Here is a 22,565-nt window from a genome sequence, read left to right as displayed (position 1 = left end):
GATTCGATAGTGTGAACCATAAACTTCCAGATGTTCAAGCTGGATTTAGAAAAAGCAGAAGAACAAGAGATCAAATTGCAACATCCATGGGATCACAAAGAAAGTACAGGAATTCCAGAAAAACATCTACTCTGTTTCATTGATTACACTAAAGTCTGTGACTGTGTGGATCATAATAAACTATGGAAAATTCTGAAGAGATGGGAATACCAGAGCACCTGACCTGCCTCCTGAGAAATTTGTATGCAGGTCAAGAAGCAACAGTTATAATTGGACATGGAACAACAGACTGGTTCCAAATCAGGAAAGAAGTACATCAAGGCTGTATATTGTCACCCTGCTTATTTAATTTATATGCAGAGTACATCATGAGAAATGCTGGGCTGGAAGAAGCACAAGCTGGAATTAAGATTGCCGGGAGAAATATCAATAACCTCAGATATGCAGATGACACCACCGTTATAGCAGAAAACAAAGAACTAAAGACCCTCTTGATGAAAGTGAAAGAGGACAGTGGAAAAGTTGGCTTAAAGCTCAAGATTCAGAACACTAAGATCATGGCATCTGGTCCCATCAATTCATGGCAAATAGATGGGGAAACTGGAAACAGTGACAGACTTTGTTTTGGGGGGCTCCAAAATCACTGCAGATGGTGACTGCAGCCATGAAATTAAAAGATGCTTGGTCTTTGGAAGAAAATATATGACCAACCTAGGCAGCTTATTAAAAAGCAGAGACATTACATTGCCAACAAAGTCTGTCTAGTCAAAGCTATGGTTTTTCCAGTACTCACATATGGATGTGAGAGTCGGACTATAAAGAAGGCTGAGTGCCAAAAAAAATCATGCTTTTGAACTGTGTTGTTGGAGAAGGCTCTTGAGAGTCCCTTGGACTGCAAGAAGATCCAACCAGTCCATTCTAAAGAAAATCAGTCCTGAATATTCATTGGAAGGACTGATGCTGAAGCTGAAACTCCAATACTTTGGCCACCTGATGCAAAGAGCTGACTCATTTGAATAGACCCTGATGCTGGGGAAGCTTGAAGGCGGGAGGAGAAGGGGATGACAAAGGTTGAGATGGTTGGATGGCATCACTAACTCAATGGACACGAGTTTGAGTAAACTTCAGGAATTGGTGATGGACAGGAAGGCCTGGCATGCTGCAGTCCACAGGTTCACAAAGAGTCAGACATGACTGAGTGATTGGACTGAACTGAACTGAATAGTAAAGAATCCACCTGCCAATGCAGGAGACACAAGAGACATGGGTTCAATCCCCGGAAAGGGGGAGTTCCCCTGGAGAAGGAAATGGCAACTCACTCAGTATTCTTGCCTGGAAAAATTCCATGGACAGAGTATCCTGGCAGGCTACAGTCAATGGGATCACAAAGAGTTGGACATGATTGAACACACACAATATTTCTTTTTAAAGTTCAACAGGGTGCTCCAATAAGGCTAAGCATTTATTGTATATATATGGCTAGAGTCATCTTTCAATACTTTTAACATTATGTAATATTCTCAGAAATAGATCAAATACCACATTCAATATGAACTACAAAAAATAATTGAATTCCTATAATTCAAGAGCATAAATCTGGAAAGTACAAATAATTCAGCTTGGTTTATCAAAATCAATACCTTGATAATCCATATAAGTTGTGTAAATATCATCCCATGGATATAGGAAGAAGACATTAACTGCGAGTCTAAAAACTCAGGCTAAACATATAGAATGGAATATAACTTTGAGGTATTTATTTGCATAATTCATGCATTAGGATCATGTTGCCTCAATTATTTGCATATCAGAAACAAATATTTTTTGCACAAATTATCTACACAGCTGATGTAATTGTGGATGACATTTTATTATTATAATGATATAATCACAATCATAATGTACTTCTCTAAGTACAAAATTTTTGCAGCGGTTACTATGATCTAATTTATTCTGTTTTAAAATTAAAGTTACAGTGTTAGTTGCTCAGTTGTGTCCAATTTTTTGTGACCCAGTGGACTGTAGCCCGCCAGACTCCTATGTCCATGGGACTCTCCAGGCAAGAATACTAAAGTGGGTTGCCGTTCAGTTTTCCAGGGGATCTTCCTGACCCAAGGATCAAACATGGGTCTCTTGCATTGCAGGCAGATTCTTTACCATCTGAGCCACCAGGGAAGCCCTTATCCTTCTCATAAATCGAAGCCTCAAAGCTCTAAAATTTTATAATAATTTTGAATTGATTCACCTCTCATAACTCCAAAAAAATTAGCAATATATTTTTAAATAACACAAACTAAGTCTTTAGACCAAGTAAGTTGTTTTGTATTGATAATGTTATTCTCACCAGTTCAGACAAGCTGAACCATTCTATCAAGCCACAAGGTTTTCGTTGCTGCTGTTATTGTCAGTAAGCAAAATAGAATCCCCCAACAGCATGAACATTTTAAATAGAATCTGTTTTGGTTATAGAAATATAAATTTATTGGGTTATTAATATAATGTTATATATAATTTTATATATACTATATAATTAATAATAACATTATAATAATAGCATTATTATTCTTATGACCTTCACACACTAAAGAGTAATATTATATGTTATTCTTATGTACTCTATAATACATTTGTAAGCCATGTCTTAAGCCATAGAGTTTGGGGGAAATTAGTCTTATTGTGATTAGTACCACATAGGCCTCTCCCTACTATTCAATTTTGGATATACAATATAGCTACTTACTTTTTATAAGTGAAGATTGACTGAATAATTGGCTAGATAGATAGTTCTTTTTCTAGTACCTTAACACAAGGAGATTAAAATGATGCAGATTAATTCTTAAATTAAAATAACAAAAGTTGCTTGGTGACCTTATATACCATTACCAAGTAAATGTTATTAATTATGATGATAAAGACTTATAGAATATTTTAAAAACAGATCTCATCATTATATTTGTATTTTCAAGAAATCTATTTGAGTCGTCCACTAAAGGATTATCAGACTTTGGGAAATTATTTCATTCTTACCAGACTCCCAGGAGACTAATATTATCAACCAGAATGTCAATTTACAGAATGTTAATTTGCTACTGAGAGAATGTTCTAGTGACACAATTACTAAAAAAAATGTCATCCTAACAAATTCCTTCCTAGAATTATGCTATCTGAGAAATCAAATATGAAAGTTATTTGAAAAGCACAGAATCAAAGCAATAGGAATTCCACAGACCTGAACTTTAGTCCAGTATTTTACGGAGAACTTAGAAAATTATCAGGGCTACATTACCAAAATTCTACCTTTTAACAACTGGAATACCTGTGAATGTACCCCAACACAATAGCTATATCTATAGTTACATCTTTATCTATAGTTATATGTATATTTACATAAATATAGATTTATATTTCATAAATATTTAAAAAAAACCTTCACCATCTATATTACCATCTCATCATTTGATGCTGTTCTTCTACCATTAAGAGATTCTATCACCATACACTTATCTAGCTCATGGAAAAACTGCTATAATTAAATTACTTGACACTGGCTGAAATTCTTAGTTCCAGAATATACTCTCTGTTATCACTGTCAATTACAAGCATCTTTCAGTAGGCTCCTTCCTGGCTTGAATTTTACACATGACCAAATCTTCATTGCATAGCTAATTCCTGTAAGCGCCAATTTTGAAACGGTCTCTGGTTTTGTCACCACAGTCTCTGGGCATGTGGCATGTGGGTCCTATAATTCTCATAACTCTCTGGGTACAAATTACAAGTAATCAGGCTCTTGAGAAGAAATGGCTAGAAAACTGCTGTTACAGTGAGTCTTTCTATCTCCTTGTACACACCACCCTTACAGGTTTAGCCACGGAGACAGTAAAAGGTGTTGAGAGGATCGAATCTGAGTGATCTTCCCTAAGACCTCTAAAACAAAATTTTCAAAGTGGATAACACTAGATATTTGGGATGCTGATACGTATGACACACGTTCCTATCACATCCTTAGAAATAAGCACCCACAGACGTGTGCCCACAGTCATACGCACAGAAATACCAATAAAGTGTTCAGTATTCAAATAAATTAAGGTGATCCTGGGACAAACAAAGTGAAACAGATTGGGATCTGGAACACTTTACTGCATGTTGCTGTGCTTGCACCTGGACATACCTCTCTTTGAGCAACAAAATACGAAGAAACTGCATTGGACTGAAAATAAATATGTGCATAGCAGTTGTGACAGATTCTAGGCAAAAATAAAAAGAAATCAGGCTCTTCAAAAGAAATCAGGCATTATTATTATTATTATTATTTTTTTTTGATCCCTTGGACTGTAGCCCTCCAGGCTCCACTATTCATGGAATTTTCCAGGCAAGAATTCTGAACAGGTTGCCATTTCCTTCTCCAGGGGATCTTCCTGACCCAGGAATCAAACCCATGCCTCCTGAATTGGCAGGTGGACTTTTTACTTACTTCAGGTCAGTACAGTTCAGTTGCTCAGTCATGTCCGACTCCTTGCAACCCCATGGACTGCAACACGCCAGGCCTCCCTGTCCATCACCAATTCCCAGAGCTTGCTCAAACTCATGTTTATTGAGTTGGTGATGCCATCCAAATATCTCATCCTCTGTCATCCCCTTCTCCTCCCGCCCTCAATCATTCCCAGCATCAGGGTCTTTTCAAATGAGTCAGTTCTTCATATCAGGTGGCCAAAGTATTGGAGTCTCAGCTTCAGCATTAGTCCTTCCAATGAATATTCAGGACTGATTTCTTCTAGGATTTGCCTACTTAGCACATCTCTAATTTCTGCTTTGGTAAATTTCAAGTATGTTGCCAAATGATAAGAAATTCATAATTGAGTTATTTCCAACCTAGCAATTGAATTAACAATAAAGACCGATTTACAGAGGAACAAAGTATTCAGAGTTCTTAAAACTTTTGTCTTTTCATTTTAACTGTGCTTTTAGGATGGCAATTTATGGTTTTGCACTGATTGTCAATTAGAATAGGTTACTTACTCCAAGGTATAACTTCATCTAATGTTAATACAAAAATTAAGGAATAATTTAGAACCAATGTCTACAACATTGAACTTATAGTATCAAGAAGAAACTGAAAATTCTCTCTATATGTGTCCTCAGATCAACATCCTTGCTAATATTAATGTTTCTTTTTTTGAGTTCTATGTTGACAGTCTGATTATTTGTTAAAATTTCAGATCCCAGCATAAGTGTGCTATAATAACTAGTTACACACATATATATACACATACACAGCAACCATGTCTCCAGAAAGTCAATTTTATGTTTCCATGCAAATATACTAAATGAAAGATGAGAGGCTTTTAAGAATTATAAAGAGTTTAATAAAATATGTATGTGCTTATCAAATAGTAGTTAATAAAAATGTACCTCTGAGAATAAACAGTTATAATATCCTTATTATATGGAGAATATGCTGTGGATTCTTCTCAGAATTTTCTTAGGGAAAATATTAGTATAAAACCAGTTACTACAGCCAAAATTTTTGTGCAAAATGTAGATGTTCACAAGATATGCTGACCAAAATGTCTGAATTATAAACAGCTAAAACAACTACAACAGCACATTTTTTCTGGAGTGGGAAATCTAGATCATAAAATATTCTTTTCTTTTCTTTATTTTGCCTTTATTTTTTCTTAAACAAAAAAATCTTACTAATTTATAAGGTTAGGATGGTCATATTTCCTCTTCTTCAGGTCTCCTCAGCTAAAAGCTGACCAGTTTTTTATCTTTCTCCAGTGAAATGTTAAAACCAAAATTGATCAATTACTAAATATATCAATACATAATCTCTCATGATAGAGAAGGAAATGGCAACCCAGTCTAGTATTCTTGCCTGGAGAATCCCAGGGACGGAGGAGCCTACTGGGCTGCCATCTATGGGGTCTCACTGAGTCGGACGCGACTGAAGCAACTTAGCAGCAGCAGCAATCTCTCATGAAGAACTAAATACATAAAGTTCTAGACTGAAGGCAGCTAACAGGGCTTCTCAGAGGCTAAGAAAGACAAAGAATATCCTGACTGTGCTGTGCTTCTAACCCCCAAAAACATTTGAGATCACATCTTTTGAAACTATTTTATGCATCCAAGGACCTAAATATAAAATAGTAGAACCTCCTTTCTAAGAATATGTCTAATCAGACTGAAGGGATAGGATTTAAAATTCTAAACTAGGCTGTTCTATTTTATTCCTGTTCTAAGAATTAACTGACCTCTATTTTAAGAGCTCTGGCTCCAATATTGTTCAATTACAACTGCCTTGAGGGGTAGGAAGACTCAAAAAGATTTGCATGAAGTTGTTCCTATTATTATTGAGGTTAGGTCTCAAAATAAATCTACAGGTGAATTTACTGACCCTGGAAAAGTCAGAGGTTCAACACACATAAAAGCCAGTAGCTGCTGATAAGACATGAATCTCAAGGACACCAAGATGAACATGTGAGGCTCTCATCTAGACACAGAAAACATCTCACTAACTATAATGCAGACTGGCTTTCTATGTCTCCAGTAGTCATTTGGCATGGTCTCTCTAGAAGTTGGTTTTACCTCTGTCCCCTTTAATTCTCCACTCCTCATCCCTTACTTGTTACCTAAGTTTATTCTAGAACAGATAAGCATTTTGCTGTAATCTGATTCGAAGATGAATAAAACACACATCCTAAGAATACTGGAGTGGGTTACCACCCCAGTATTGGAGTTTTTGGTATTGGAGTATTTAGTGGGCTTCCTCCAGGAAATCTTCCCAACCCAGGGATCAAACCCAGGTCTCCTGCACTGTAGGTAGATTATGTACCATCCAAGTTACAAAGGAAGTCTAAACTTAAAGGAGTTACCTTTTATTTGGGAAACTGATAGGTAAATACACAATTAAAATACATCACATCTGTACTATGATGTCCTAGAGCCACATAAGAAGGCCTGCTAATCTGAACTGGAGAACCTTTGGAAAGGGTATGATACTTTGAAGAAAGAGTAAGAGACACTTGGTTATAGGAATATGACAAAATACAGTCTATAGTGAAGAACCAGCACATACAAACACATATGAAAATTATAAAACAAAGTACAAAAAGAAAGTGTTTCTATTTTTTTTAGGTGGAACGTGATTCGAGGTGGGGAGGCAAGGCCTGCAGAGAAGCCATATGATGAAGCTTAATCTATCCTTAGCTAAATGGGAAACTACTAAATATTTTGCATTTTGATTTTAAGCAATGGAGCATTGCCGGGAGCCAGCGTGAGGAACTCCACCCGTGGCAAAGGTCATGAGGAAGGAGGCTTGGCATACGCAAAGGCGGGATTGAGCCTCAGGAGTCCCCCTGGAAATTCTTGAGCATCTACCCCCAAAACCAGAGTCTGCCTACTTTACTGCTTTGTGCTCTCATCTACACCTCTGACTTTACAGCAGGCTGTCCCCCACCACCTCTCTCTGAAAAATAGTTAAATTACAGCTCCAGTTAATAAAGTTCCTGGGCATGACAAGAGTGTTTTAGTTCACAACTGTGAGAGGCATGGGATGTTCTAAACTCTGTGAATACAGATTCCTTTGAGCAGTTAAAAGATTGATTAGAAATTATATTGGTGAAGGGTTTTTCACTTGTTGGGCCAATGTTTGCTGTTAAGTTTCCATATCCCTTACCTACTGTGTCCCTGGCAGGGTATTGATTAATATAATTGGTTTAAGTAGTAGCTTTAATGTTTGTAACCTTGGACCCTTGAGTTAATTCTTTTTCTTGTTATAGCCCACCACACCTTTGCCCTAAACTTTTGTATATGATAAGTTTGCAGGAAGAAAGCCTGGCTTACTGCATGACTCTACCCCTTCCCCCATTACCCTCTACGCATAACTTAAGGTATAAAAACTACTTTGAAAAGTAAAGTGCAGGCCTTGTTCACCGAAGCTTGGTCTCCCCATGTCATTCTTTCTCTCACCTTCTGGCTGAATTATTCAGCCTCTTTTCTCCACTAAATTTTCTCACTGAGCTATCCTTATTTCACCACTTTTTATATCCTTAATTAACATTTAATTAAGCAATTGTTTCCTGATCCTCGCCGACGCCGTCCCCGCTTTGAATTCCCTGGATCCACCGGGGCTGGACCCCGGCAGAGCATCATGATCACTTGAACAGAACTGTAGAGATTGAAGTGACTATGTAAGTTCACATTGAAATGGACAACTTCACTAGCAATCATATAAGGGTAAATTAAAGCAATGTGACTGACTTTTCACCCATCAAATGGAGAAAGATAATTGCAGAGGATAGCTCATAAAAATGCAGTATATAAGCATGTGACTTGTAAATAAAATATGCCAAATTTCTATGAGGATTGCCTGATTATATGATACGGTGTTATCTTAAGGAGTTGTTGCAACTACTGATCATCTTCTAAAGTGTAGACCCACAAGGAGCTGACACTGTGTGAGTCTAGCAGTTCTGTTATAGGTTGATTATTTTGTCCTAAGACTATGCTTGAATTTACAATAGGGACACAGCCTTGTCATTTTCCTCTAGTCATAACTTGATGGTGGGTGAAGCACTAAAGGCTATGCAATTCCTAGGCTGGGTAAAAGCAAATAGGGAATATTTCATAATTAAGGAAGGCCATTATTTAGTAACTATTAAGATTAAGAGGCCAAGTTTCTTATTAGCTTAAAAATTATTTCACTTATTTAACCTCATCGTATTATCTATAAATTATTTTATATAGCATGCATATCATATAATCTTTGTGATGATAGAGAAATACATATGTATAACTGTTAATGTGTAAAATAAAATTCAGTGATTAATTAATATTATGTGATTATCTAGATAATTGTGATTATCTAGATAATTGTGACCTAAATAAAAAGAAGTAAATATTGAGAAAAGACATAGGCAAAGAATTAGAATCCAAAAATTATCCAACAAAGGATCTAGGTAGAGCTTCAAATAGAAAATGAAGCTAAGGTTGATATTGAAACAGACCAAATAAAAGGAAGATAAAAGTCAGTGAATTGGGGTTAATCCAGAAGCAAAGTGTATGAAGAATAAACAATCTATTTGTGTTTGATTCAGGATGCTGTTTGCTAGATAGTAGAACACATGAATGGATGAAGACAACCTGGTAAAGTCTATAGTTGAATAGTGATACTCAAGTTTTGCAGAATATTGAATATATACAAAAATAGAATGAAAGTGTCAACTATATATCTGGAAGAGAACAACTGGTTCTCAATCATCTTCCGTAATAAGAGATACATGCAGAAAATATTCTTATCTGTCTCAATCATCTTTGTGTACTTTGTTCTGAGGAAATAGCTGAGCATTACCACTGTTGCTGCTGCTGCTGCTGCTAAGTCGCTTCAGTCATGTCCGACTCTGTGCGACCCCAGAGACGGCAGCCCACCAGGCTCCCCCATCCCTGGGATTCTCCAGGCAAGAACACTGGAGTGGGTTGCCATTTCCTTCTCCAACGCATGAAAGTGAAAAGTTAAAGCGAAGTCGCTCAGTCATGTCCGACTCTTCGCGACCCCATGGACTGCAGCCTACCAGGCTCCTCCATCCATGGGATTTTCCAGGCAAGAGTACTGGAGTGGGGTGCCATTGCCTTCTCTGTAGGTGATTCTATGTCCAAACTACAGTACTTTGGGGGAAATAGCTTGTTGCTGTAAATGTGCTTTGCATGCATTCCTGGAGAACACATTTGGCTTATAGAACACTTAATTTCAAACTTTTCTTCAAAATCTAGTATTTTACAACTTTCAGGCATAAATACTAGCTAATAAATATTAGGCATCTTTAAAAAGAAGAATAAATTAAAGGTGAAATACAATTTCTAGTATTTTTCCCAATGTTCCTTTGTTAATATAATTTATTCAGCATATTATTATCAGTTCCTCATTCTCTCACAATATTGCTTAGGCATAATTCTCAATATTAAAGGTAGGCCTCTCTTTAATATTGAGAATAATTTGTTTGGTAAAAGTTGGGCCTTTTACCATTCACCTTGTTCACTTCCTTCTAAGATTCTTATATCTCTCTCTCCCACTGTCTTTGTGAGCCACTGTTTCTAACGTTAGTGTATCTGACTATTTTGTCTGTCTAAAATGAAAACTAAAAATTGAGACCATTGGGCAGTGTGTGTAGCAAAGGTTAAGAAGTCTGACCCAATTCAGAATCCCAATTTCCCCTTCAGCATGAGGAATAAAGCAATGCCTCCCTATTACATATAGTCATTTAGCACATTTAAGTTTGTTGGTGGTGGTTTAGTCACTAAGTCATGTCTGACTCTTGCAACTGCATGGACTCTAGCCTGCCAAGCTCCTCTGTCTGTGGGATTCTCCAGGCATACTCCAGAATTCTACTAAAGTGGGTTGCCATCTCCTTCTCTAGGGGATCTTCTCAACCCAGAAATTGAACCCAGGTCTCCTGATCACAGGCAGATTCTTTACTGATTGAACTATGAGGGAAGTAGATATGTAGATATTATTATTTGTGGTAGACTTGGGAAATTCTTTGAAGCAACCCATATTTGCCCTTCTTAATGTAGAAGCAAGAACACAGGATTTAGATGTCCTATTTCTGCCTTCTTTTTAGACATTCAGTATTGCTTAATATATCTGAGTCTTGTAGTTAAAACTGTGTATATTATAAAACAAGAAGAGAATATCTCTCCTGAACCCTCCACAGAGATATGGTGGGTATTCAGTGAGATGAGATGTGCAATAAAATTTTTATATTGCAATAGATTGTGTACTAAAGTACTATTTAATTTTTAAACTCAAGTGGGTTTGACCTGTAATGCTTTTCTCCCCATAGTAATCCTTTCTCTTAACTTTTTTACTGTGGTAAAAATCACATAATAGAAAACATACTATTTTAACCATACCATATTTAACTGTACCGTTCAGTGGCACTAAGTACATTCACACTGTTGTGCAACTCTCACCATCATCCATCTCCTGAATTTTTCACTTTCCTAAACCGAAACCCTGCGCCCATTGAACACTAACTCTCTATTCCCCTGCCCCGACCAGGCCCCTAGCATCTACCAATGTACTTTCTGACTCACCTCACAGTTTTCCTTTGAAAAATAAAATTTTTTATTTTATTTAGAAAAGAATGTTTTCTTGAGGTAAATTCAGAGAAAAGTATCTAAAGGTAATGAGGGAGGAGAACCTAAACAGAGAATCTCTGGAACAGTGGAGAGTGACAGGTATTCAGGCATACTCCCATCAGGTCATTATTTTTGCTTATGTGGTGAAGAGATTTTTATGTAATTATATATGCAAAGAATATTCAAACTATATTATAAACTCACAAACTGTTATGATGAATGCAGAGCCCATTACATCCACTGGAAACTGTTCTGTGACATGCTGATAAAATACACGGCTTACAAGGAATGACTAAGGAGCCTGGTCCTGATCACACCTCTGTCCCATGACTTACTTCCACATATTTAATCATGCTTTTCTAAAGTGACTGACTGCATGGCTTAAATCTGACTTCGTTAACAATTATTTATTCAAATTAAAATATTTCCATTGCATTTATTTTCTATAGTTCAAAACGAATGCTCATCAGTTTAGTGAACTGCCTAACAAAATCAATCTCTAATTTTTCTAATTTGCCAAGAATTATCTATAAATGGCATGCTGTAAAGTTATGAATTATTTTCTACAAATATTCTAATGTATGATTGCTTGCCCAATTTGAGATGTACTATTAAGGCTGATTGGAAAATACATATTAAAGAAAGGATCACTCCTATTATTGCTGCTGCTGCTAATTCACTTCAGTCATGTCTGACTCTGTGCAACTGCATAGACAGCAGCCCACCAGGCTCCCCCATCCCTGGATTTCTCCAGGCAAGAACACTGGAGTGGGTTGCCATTTCCTTCTCCAATGACTGAAAGTGAAAAGTGAAAGGGAAGTCACTCACTCGTGTCAGACTCTTAGCAACCCCATGGACTGCAGCCTACCAGGCTCCTCCATCCATGGGATTTTCCAGGCAAGAGTACTGGAGTGGGTTGCCATTGCCTTCACCAACTCTTATTATTAGGGCATATTAAATGCAGAAAAGAAGTTAATTAAATACACTCAGCAAAAGCAAGACCGGAAGTTGACTGTGGCTCAGATCATGAACTCCTTATTGCCAAATTCAGACTGAAATTGAAGAAAGTAGGGGAAACCACTAGACCATTCAGGTATGACCTAAATCAAATCTCTTATGATTATACAGTGGAAGTGAGAAATAGATTTAAGGGATTAGATCTGCTAGACTGAGTGCCTATTGAACTATGGACGGAGGTTCTTGACACTGTACAGGAGATCAAGACCATCCCCATGGAAAAGAAATGCAAAAAAGCAAAATGGCTAACTGGGGAGGCCCAGCTGTGAAAAGAAGAGACGTGAAAAGCAAAAGAGAAAAGGAAAGATTTAAGCATGTGAATGCAGAGTTCCAAAGAATAGCAAAGAGAGATAAGAAAGCCCTCCTCAGCCATCAATGCAAAGAAATAGAGGAAAACAACAGAATGGGAAAGACTAGAGATCTCTTCAAGAAAATTAGAGATACCAAGGGAACATTTCATACAAAGATGGGCTTTATAAAGGACAGAAATGGTATAGACCTAACAGAAGCAGAAGATATTAAGAAGAGGTGGCAAGAATACACAGAAGAACTATACAAAAAAGATCTTCACAACCCAGATATTCACGATGGTGTGATCACTCACCTAGAAGCAGACATCCTGGAATGTGAAGTCAAGTGGACCTTAGAAAGCACCATTATGAACAAAGCTAGTGGAGTTGATGGAATTCCAGTTGAGCTATTTCAAATCCTAAAAGATGATGCTGTGAAAGTGCTGCACTCAATATTCCAGCAAATTTGGAACACTCAGCAGTGGCCATAGGCCTGAAAAAGGTCAGTTTTCATTCCAATCCCAAAGAAAGGCAATGCCAAAGAATGCTCAAACTACTGCACAATTGCACTCATCTCACATGCTAGTAAAGTAATGCTTAAAATTCTCCAAGCCAGGCTTCAGCAATACGTGAACCGTGAACTTCCAGATGTTCAAGCTGGTTTTAGAAAAGGCAGAGGAAACAGAGATCAAATTGCCAACATCCACTGGATCATGGAAAAAGCAAGAGAGTTCCAGAAAAACATCTATTTCTGCTTTATTGACTATGCCAAAACCTTTAACTATGTGGATCAAATATTTATTTATTTCCAATAAATAATTTGGAAATAAATAAACAAATATGTATTTATTTCCAATAAAGCTTGGAAAAATCCGAAACAGATGGGAATACCAGACCACCTGACCTACCTCTTGAGAAACTTTTATGCAGTTCAGGAAGCAACAGTTAGAACTGGACATGGAACAACAGACTGGTTCCAAATAGGAAAAGGAGTACGTCAAGGCTGTATATTGTCACCCTGCTTATTTAACTTATATGCACAGTACATCATGAAAAACGCTGGGCTGGAAGAAGCACAAGCTGGAATCAAGATTGCCAGGAGAAATATAAAAAACCTCAAATATGCAGATGACACCACCCTTATGGCAGAAAGTGAAGAGGAACAAATATGCCTCTGGATGAAAGTGAAAGAGGAGAGTGGAAAAGTTGGCTTAAAGCTCAACATTGAGAAAACTAAGATCATGGCACCTGGCCCCATCACTTCATGGGAAATAGATGGGGAAACAGTGGAAACAGTGTCAGACTTTATTTTTTGGGGCTCCAAAATCACTGCAGATGGTGATTGCAGCCATGAAATTAAAAGATACTTACTCCTTGGAAGGAAAGTTATGACTAATCTAGATAACAGATTAAAAAGCAGAGACACTACTTTGCCAACAAATGTCCTTTTAGTCAAGGCTATGGTTTTTCCAGTGGTCATGTATGGATGTGAGAGTTGGACTGTGAAAAAAAGCTGAGCGCCGAAGAATTGATGCTTTTGAACTGTGGTGTTGGAGAAGCCTTTTGAGAGTCCCTTGGACTGCAAGGAGATCCAGACTATCCATCCTAAAGAAGATCAGCCCTGGGTGTTCACTGGAAGGACTGATGCTGAAGCTGAAACTCCAAAACTTTGGCCACCTCATGCAAAGAGTTGATTCATTGGAAAAGACCGTGATGCTAGGAGGGATTGGGGGCTGGAGGAGAAGGGGACGACAGAGGATGAGATGGCTGGATGTCTTTACCAACTCGATGGACATTAATTTGCGTATACTCTGGGACTTGGTGATGGACAGGGAGGCCTGGTGTGCTGCAATTCATAGGGTCACAAAGAGTGGGACACGACTGAGCGACTGAACCGAACTGACTGAAGTACACTTGGAAAATAATTTTACCTAACAACTTAAGTGAATATTTTAGCTATTTGACTGCCAGTATTCCATTTGCTATGGACAAATACATTTGGATTAGTTGAGGTAATCACTAACATGTCAGAAATCAGTTTCTTTTGTTCAAATGATTCAAGCTACTGGCTAAGCCAATGTCTGAAATACTCATATCACATACAAGGATTTTTGTGCTACGATCACTAATTTACTGTTTATTATGAATTATCATCTCTCCATAGAATCTTCACAAGAGTCAGTGTCCATTGATTTCACTAGACATTTTTGGTCCTCTGTCACAATAAACAGCCTTACCAATTGTTCTATCTATGTTAAGACAATCTTCAAAATGCTATATTCTATTATTTAAACACTTACTTCTGTTCACTCCATATTTCACTTTTCTTACAATCTTTGCCACTGCTTTTATTTAATCTAATCATAATTATCAAACATTACAGAGTAATATTTTCTTACATTTACTAAGGATCACTTACTAATCCCTTTAATTATAAACATTAATTAGATTATTGAATTCAAACACCAAATGTTCTATACCTGAAACCTGCATTTATTCTACCACAGTACTCTTTTTTTTTCCTCCTTATAAACATTAATAAGATTATTGAATTCAAACACCAAATGTTCTATACCTGAAACCTGCATTTATTCTACCACAGTACTCTTTTTTTTTCCTCCTTAACTTGATTATACATTGTTTTCATTTCTCTATCAACTGTTGGCTCATCAGTAAAGATTCTGCCTGCAATGCAGGAGACACAGGTTCATTCCCTGGGTCAGGAAGATCCCCTGCAGAAGGGCATGGCAACCTCCTCTTTCCTGGAGAATCCCATGGACAGAGAAGCCTGGTGGGCTACAGGCCAGAGGGTCACACAGAGTCAGAAACCAAAGCAACTTAGCATGCACACATAGCACACACTCCAATTTTTACATTAGTAGAATTTGTAAGAATGAGTGTACATCATAAAATGAATGGACACATCTTGAAATTCTTATGCATACGGTTTCCCAGGCAAGCACAAATACATTTTTATACTCTAATGTGTGTGGGGATGGGGGAGAGCAGAAGAGTAAGAAAAAGAGAGAGAATATGTGTGTGTGTGTCAATGCAAAATACAGAAAGAAAAGGACAGGTACTAGTTTGTGAATATCCAACATGGGAAATCAAGTGAATCACAAATACATATTATTCTTGGAAGAAGATGCAGAAAAACTCTGATTTACTAAGAAAAAAGTCAACAAACACAGGTAGTTGTTACCAATTAGCATAAAATTAATAGTTTCAAGGTATTTTAACAAATACGACAGTTGATGAGCTTATTATTGACTCTGTGTCTTGTTGTTGTTTTTTTTAATCTCCACCTTCACTATCACACATTGTAAATTACCATTCAGTGAAAAGTCACAGTTCTCATGTAGGTGATACTGTAATAAGCATTAAAGAAATGATTAAAATTAACCCTTCAATGTATTGCTTATATAACAGTACAATTCTATGTTTATGTGTGTATATGCAAAACACAGGGGATACACTTATTTAAGTGCATTCATACTTGCATAGGTAGTTCTCTAGAAGCCAGTAGCTATTCTGAGAAATCTGAGAATCCTGTCAACTGGTCTGTAAATAAAATCCTTAAAGGATGGCATATAAGATAATTTGAAACTCACTGTGGAAGGACTGAAGAATACTGATCGTCCATTCATCTGTTAATCTTCCTGTTTTTGTTATCTGAATACACTTGAGCCGATTTGAAGATTCTCTTGATTCAATCCAATAAATCATATCTTCATTGTAAATAAAATCCAGAGTATGAATTTCATTTCCATTTACCGAGCTCAGGGTTGCCATCTTACTTCCATTAAGATAGAAAATTTCAATTGTTTCAGAATTTGCAATTAATAGCAAAGGTGGTTTATCTGTAGGTTCTGGAATAAGACAGAAAGAGGAAAGTGAGTTGGGTAAAAGTCACATTTTTAAGATAATTTTGTATTACTCATTAAAAATCAGTTCTATCTTTTTAATATATCTTTAAAATTAAAACAATATGCTTTCAAAATTTTTTATTAGTAATCCATACATGCTCCAGTAACCATAATATTTTACTTCTTTAAGGACAACATAGTCCACTGAGCATTTGTATTCCTGATTTTCTTAGTCATAATGTGTTCTTTAAATCTGAGGATAATGTCATTTGCTTTCAATGCTGGCAAATAGAGGAAACGTTATGAGAGCTTTTCTTAGGAATGATATGGACCTAGATTGACCTATTTATACAATGTTGCAGACTTGCTTTGTGAGCAAGATACACTTTTTTGAGGTGGATGTATGAGGTCAAAAATAGATTCTCTAAAGCAAAACATGTAAAGCTCACAGGCTCCTGTGACCTCAACCTCACTGGCTCCTTAACTGACCCCAGGAGTTAAACAATCACACATTTTCTTAGTGACTAGATTATGGTCACTACACCACTTCCTTCCACATTCCTTCTCTATAGTCAGGAAAATAAGATCTTGTGGTAAAACATATTTGTTCAACACCAAGTTTTGGAATATATCTTTGTGCTAGGTAAGACTGGTAATTTTTAGATAAATTTTAATTTAAAAGAATCACAATTTTTTTTAATATATAAAGTGAATAGTAAAATTGCTTGGACTGCAAGGAGATCCAACCAGTCCATCCTAAAGGAAATCAGTCCTGAATATTCATTGGAAGGACTGATGCAGAAGCTGAAACTCCAATACTGTGGTCACCTGATGTGAAGAAATGGCTCATTGGAAAAGACCCTGATGCTGGGAAAAATTGAAGGCTGGAGGAGAAGGGGACGGCAGAGGATGAGATGATTGGATGGCATCACCAACTCAATGGACATGAGTTTGAGTAAACTCCAGGAGTTGGTGATAGACAGGGAGGCCTGGCATGCTTCAGTCCATGGGTTCACAAAGAGTTGGACACAACTGAGTGACTGAACTGAACTGAACAGTAAAATTCGATTAAAAAATCACTGTTGAAAGTTTAACTCCATTCAGAGTAGCTTTTGTTCTAAATAGGGAATAGGGTGAATTTTCAACTCCTCTTTTTTTCTCTGCCTTACCTCCAATGTGTCAACAAATATCTTGGACTCTGACATCAAACCTATCAGGAAGCCCACTATTTCTCAGCGACTACTACAAACATCCTGCCCCAAGCTGCCAACACCTCTCAACCAGATCATCACAATTCCAGCTGGTTTCTCTGCTTTCCTCTAAGCCCTCCTCCTTCTTCTGAGTCTTCTTCAATACAATAGCCAACTTTGTCTTCAAAATGTGAAGGCAGATCAAGTAACTTTTTTGCCCAGTTCCTGAAAGGGTTTCCATTTCAATCAAAGTCAAAGCCTTATAATGGCCTATAAGCCCTATGTGATGTGTCTTATTAGGATTTCCCCTCATTTCCTTTATCTCTTTACTACTCTCTCACTCTTACTCAACACAAACTGACTTTCTTACTGCTCATTGAACAAGATTCTGGATGGCATCCCAGAGCTATTCTTTCTAGAATAATCATCATATATTGGAATGGCTGACATGACATGATGACATCCTTTCTGGGCGTTATATAGATGGCACCTTTCTGGTTAGGACTTCTTTTATCACTTTACCTTGTAAAAAAAAAAAAAAAAAGCTACAACTTTTTACATTCTCTGTAGACATCCCCAAGTTTCTTTTTCACTTATCACTACCAAACACTGTATGTATCATATTTCTTTCTCTGATGCATTATTTTTCTATTTCTGCTGCTATATCTCTAGCATTTATAAAAAGTCTGGAACCTATTGATCATTCACTACAAATTCTGAATTAGTCGAAGGACACATGGAACGCTTACATAGTAAAATTCTTTAGAAACATTTTGTGCAATGTTACAAAATAATTTGGTTAGCAAAGATGCACCAACACTAATGTTAATGCTTAATGTCTTCATTTGACAACTGAAATGACCTTTTTAGAAATAGCCTCTCATTCAAAAATGAACTAACATTGCCAAGATGTAGACAACAATTTCCCAAACTGGCTACTCGTCAGCAAATTTAGGTATGTCATTGACATTTTTTGGAGAGAGGCTGGAATATGAAGGAACACTGAGTTTCTCTTGAGACACTGATATAAAAATGAATCAATGGTCAATACAGGCAATGCTTAGTTGACACAACTAATCAATCTATTGCATTTTGTAGCTGCTTATTGAATGAATCAGTTGCTTGCCTTAATGCAAAATGTATCAACCACTGATTTTAAAGCCTCAGGTAAACAGAACACCAGTAAAGAGAAAGTCAGATGTTTTTTAAATCGATGTGGTTTGATATAATAATGGTAACTTTAAAAATTCAAATGACATACTGGAGAAAGGATACTTATATTAGTTGTGATGTGCTTTAATGAAGTGATACTCATGTGTTTTTGCTAAATATTATCTATGGTTTCCCTCTTTAGACAAATAAAGCATAAGGCCTGATATGGAAGTGGGGAAAATTACTGAACAGTAAGAACCCACAAATATCATCATGGGCTAAGGATATGTCTTTTATTTTATACTTCCTGATGAAAGCTGGCATAAGCCTGGCAAGTTATCTATCTCTACCTGAACTGCATAGATCTCTAGTGGGTATTATTACCAGGTGTTTCCACTTGCAAGTTGAAAACTATCATTAGCTTGGGTGATGAGGATAACAGACTGACTAGAATGAATGCAATGCTTTATTCAGATATCACACTTAGAGTCAGTAAACAGTTTCCCCAAAGGAACAGTTGGAAAACACATCAGATGACTTAATAAAAAAAGATTTTATTCATCAATACTTAATGAGAAGTAATAAATATCAACCTTCCAATTAGAAGAGATTGAAACACAAGAAAGTACTCAGTCAATAGTCTAACTTAGAGAATTAAGACTTAGGTTGAAAAAAAAATCTCTGCAACAGACTTTCAACTGATTCATGTTGGAGGAAAACTGTCTTCATCCTCTTGACTGACCCCTATATGTCAATAGCACAGAAAAAGAATATTTTCCCTCTCAAACAGTTATAGACATGTATAAAATCAGAAAGTGATTTTTTTCCTATCATGGTATATTAATCAGTGCCATAATTTTTGAAAACTGATTAGAAAGTGGTGAATTAAAAAGAGAAACTTGGAAACATGAAAAATCTAATTTGATTAGATTCATAAATATACTTCTTTAAATTCCAAGGCCCTATAACCTCAGGTATGCAGATGATACCACCCTTATGGCAGAAAGTGAAGAGGAACTAAAAAGCCTCTTGATGAAAGTGAAAGAGGAGAGTGAAAAAGTTGGCTTAAAGCTCAACATTCAGAAAATGAAGATCATGCTATCTAGTCCCATCACTTCATGGGAAATAGATGGGGAAACAGTGGAAACAGAGTCAGACTTTTTTTTGGGGGGGTGGGGCTCCAAAATCACTGCAGATGGTGATTGCAGCCATGAAATTAAAAGATGCTTACTCCTAGGAAGGAAAGTTATGACCAACCTAGATAGCATATTCAAAAGCAGAGACATTACTTTGCCAACAAAGGTCAATCTAACCAAAGCTATGGTTTTCCCTGTGGTCATGTATAGATGTGAGAGTTGGACTGGAAGAAAGCTTGAGCACCAAAGAATTGATGATTTTGAACTGTGGTGTTGGAGAAGACTCTTGAGAGTCCCTTGGACTGCAAAGAGATCCAACCAGTCCATCCTAAAGGAGATCAGTCCTGGGTGTTCATTGGAAGGACCGATGCTAAAGCTGAAATTTCAATACTTTGGCCACCTCATGCAAAGAGTTGACTCATTGGAAAAGACCCTGATGCTGGGGGGCGGATTGGGGGCAGGAGGAAAAGGGGATGACAGAGGATGAGATGGCTGGATGGCATCACCAACTCGATGGACATAGTTTGGGTAAACTCTGGGAGTTGGTGATGGACAGGAAGGCCTGGCGTGCTGAGATTCATGGGGTCTCAAAGAGACACGACTAAGCAACTGAACTGAACTGATAACCACATTCTTACAAACATATCCTTCTCTTCTCACAGTCAAGAATATAATAAAAATTTATATATATATACTTATAATGATATTATTTGATGTATAGCTGATACTAAACATATGTTTTCATAGGGAAATGAAACATTTTTTAATGTCTCATTTGAACGTCCTTTTAATTCTAATTAATTCTTCCCTTTGATTCTAAAATATTAACTCAGCTGGTTTCATTTTAAGTAATTGGAATTATGGATTCTGGTACTTACAAATAAAGACAAACATAATAAATATTTATAACAAATGTATACATATGCACATATAATAATAAGCATTATCCATTTATACTCTTTAAGATTTCCCTTACCTAATCCTATAATTGTGAGCAGTTACCTTCAGTGAAAGAAGCTGGGTAGATATCTCTCAATATTTACTGTGTTAAAGATGAAAGATCAAAGAATCTGAGGTTCAACTGAATAAAAGGGTAAATAATAAATTTCATGTAAAGTATATCAAATTAAGATAGTGGGACTAAAGTGCAAAAAAGGGAAAATTGTAATCCATTTAGCCCTATGAAATGGTTTTTAATCTTTACAAAGTTAAAATAATTTAAAGAATTAAAAAAATTTTAATTTATCATGCAGAAACTATATAAAGGCTTTAAAAATAAGATGAAATGAGAAATGAGAAGAATGCTAACAACTTTTACTAGAAAACTCTGCAAAGCTTCATGGAACCCTGCTAGTTCAGAAGGTAAAGAATCTGCCTGCAGTGTAGGAGACCAGGGTTTGATCCCTAGGATGGGAAGAACTCTGGTGAAGGAAATGGCAACTCGTTCTGGTGTTCTTGCCTGGAGAATTCCACGGACAGAGGATCCTGGCAGGCTACAGTACACAGGATTTCATAGTCAGACATGACTTAGCGACCAACACTTTCACTTTTCAAAGGACATAAACTAGGTATATGCAACAAAACAAAGAACAATCTACATAAAGACACCTAATTAAAAAAGAAACCTTCTAAGATTATGCAATGAACAGAAGAAGTTGAATATGAAATACTAGGAAGAAATTATCTAGTTTAAAAAAAGATAGAAAAGTATTATTCAAATAGTATAATAAATTATAGATCAAAGTCACCTAAGCCAAACTAAAAATGTGGATAAAATTAACCATCCAAGTGGGAAAAAAGATAGAGGGTTGAAATATTTTAATTTCCAAAACATATATGGCCAAATTTGTTTCTCTTTTTTCCTTAATTATAGTGTTAATGGGAAAATCTCTTGACTGAAATGAATGATATTTAGAATAAGTATACACTGTGCCATATGTCAGAAGAAACTATTTTATCACATTTTACAGAAGGAAAATTAAAACATGAATCAAAAATGGAAACATTAGAAGGCACTAAAAACAGTATTGGTCCAAGCAAGAAAATGCAATTACTGCAATTATACTTTAAGTTATCTTAGCACTACCTTTTATTGTCATAATGCATTTATGCTAAACTACTATTTTACTGGATGAAAATGTTTTATTTATTGTATTTTTTATTTTTTAGAATTTATGGATGTAAGGCATTTCCAGAAAAACATCTATTTCTGCTTTATTGACTATGCCAAAGCCTTTGACTGTGTGGATCACAATAAACTGTGGAAAATTCTGAGAGAGATGGGAATACCAGACCACCTGACCTGCCTCTTGAGAAATCTGTATTCAGGTCAGGAAGCAACAGTTAGAACTGGACATGAAACAACAGACTGGTTCCAAATAGGAAAAGGAATTCATCAAGGCTGTATATTGTCACCCTGTTTATTTAACTTATATGCAGAGTACATCATGAGAAACGCTGGACTGGAAGAAACACAAGCTGGAATCAAGATTGCTGGGAGAAATATCAATAACCTCAGATATGCAGATGACACCACCCTTATGGCAGAAAGTGAAGAGGAACTAAAAAGCCTCTTGATGAAAGTAAAAATGGAGAGTGAAAAAGTTGGCTTAAAGCTCAACATTCAGAAAATGAAGATCATGGCATCCAGTCCCATCACTTCATGGGAAATAGATGGTGAAACAGTAGAAACAGTGTCAGACTTAATTTTTGGGGGCTCCAGAATCACTACAGATGGTGACTACAGCCATGAAATTAAAAGACGCTTACTCCTTGGAA

General features: G+C 36.5%; 1 protein-coding gene across 1 annotated transcript in view; it reads right to left on the bottom strand.

Annotated features, from left to right (window-relative positions):
* The window catches only part of LRP1B (LDL receptor related protein 1B), a 2,209,913-nt gene that overhangs the window by 1,164,190 nt on the left and 1,023,158 nt on the right, over positions 1-22,565 (bottom strand). Inside the window, exon 6 of the mRNA XM_025261770.3 lies at positions 16,055-16,312. Within this exon, the coding sequence (XP_025117555.3) occupies positions 16,055-16,312 (258 nt within the window). The remainder of the gene's footprint in view (positions 1-16,054; positions 16,313-22,565) is intronic.

The sequence above is a fragment of the Bubalus bubalis genome, chromosome 2 (assembly GCF_019923935.1).
Source record: "Bubalus bubalis isolate 160015118507 breed Murrah chromosome 2, NDDB_SH_1, whole genome shotgun sequence".
NCBI classification, from domain to species: Eukaryota; Metazoa; Chordata; class Mammalia; order Artiodactyla; family Bovidae; genus Bubalus; species Bubalus bubalis.
Note: the sequence above shows the minus strand (reverse complement) of the source record. Positions and strands in the feature narration are given on the sequence as shown.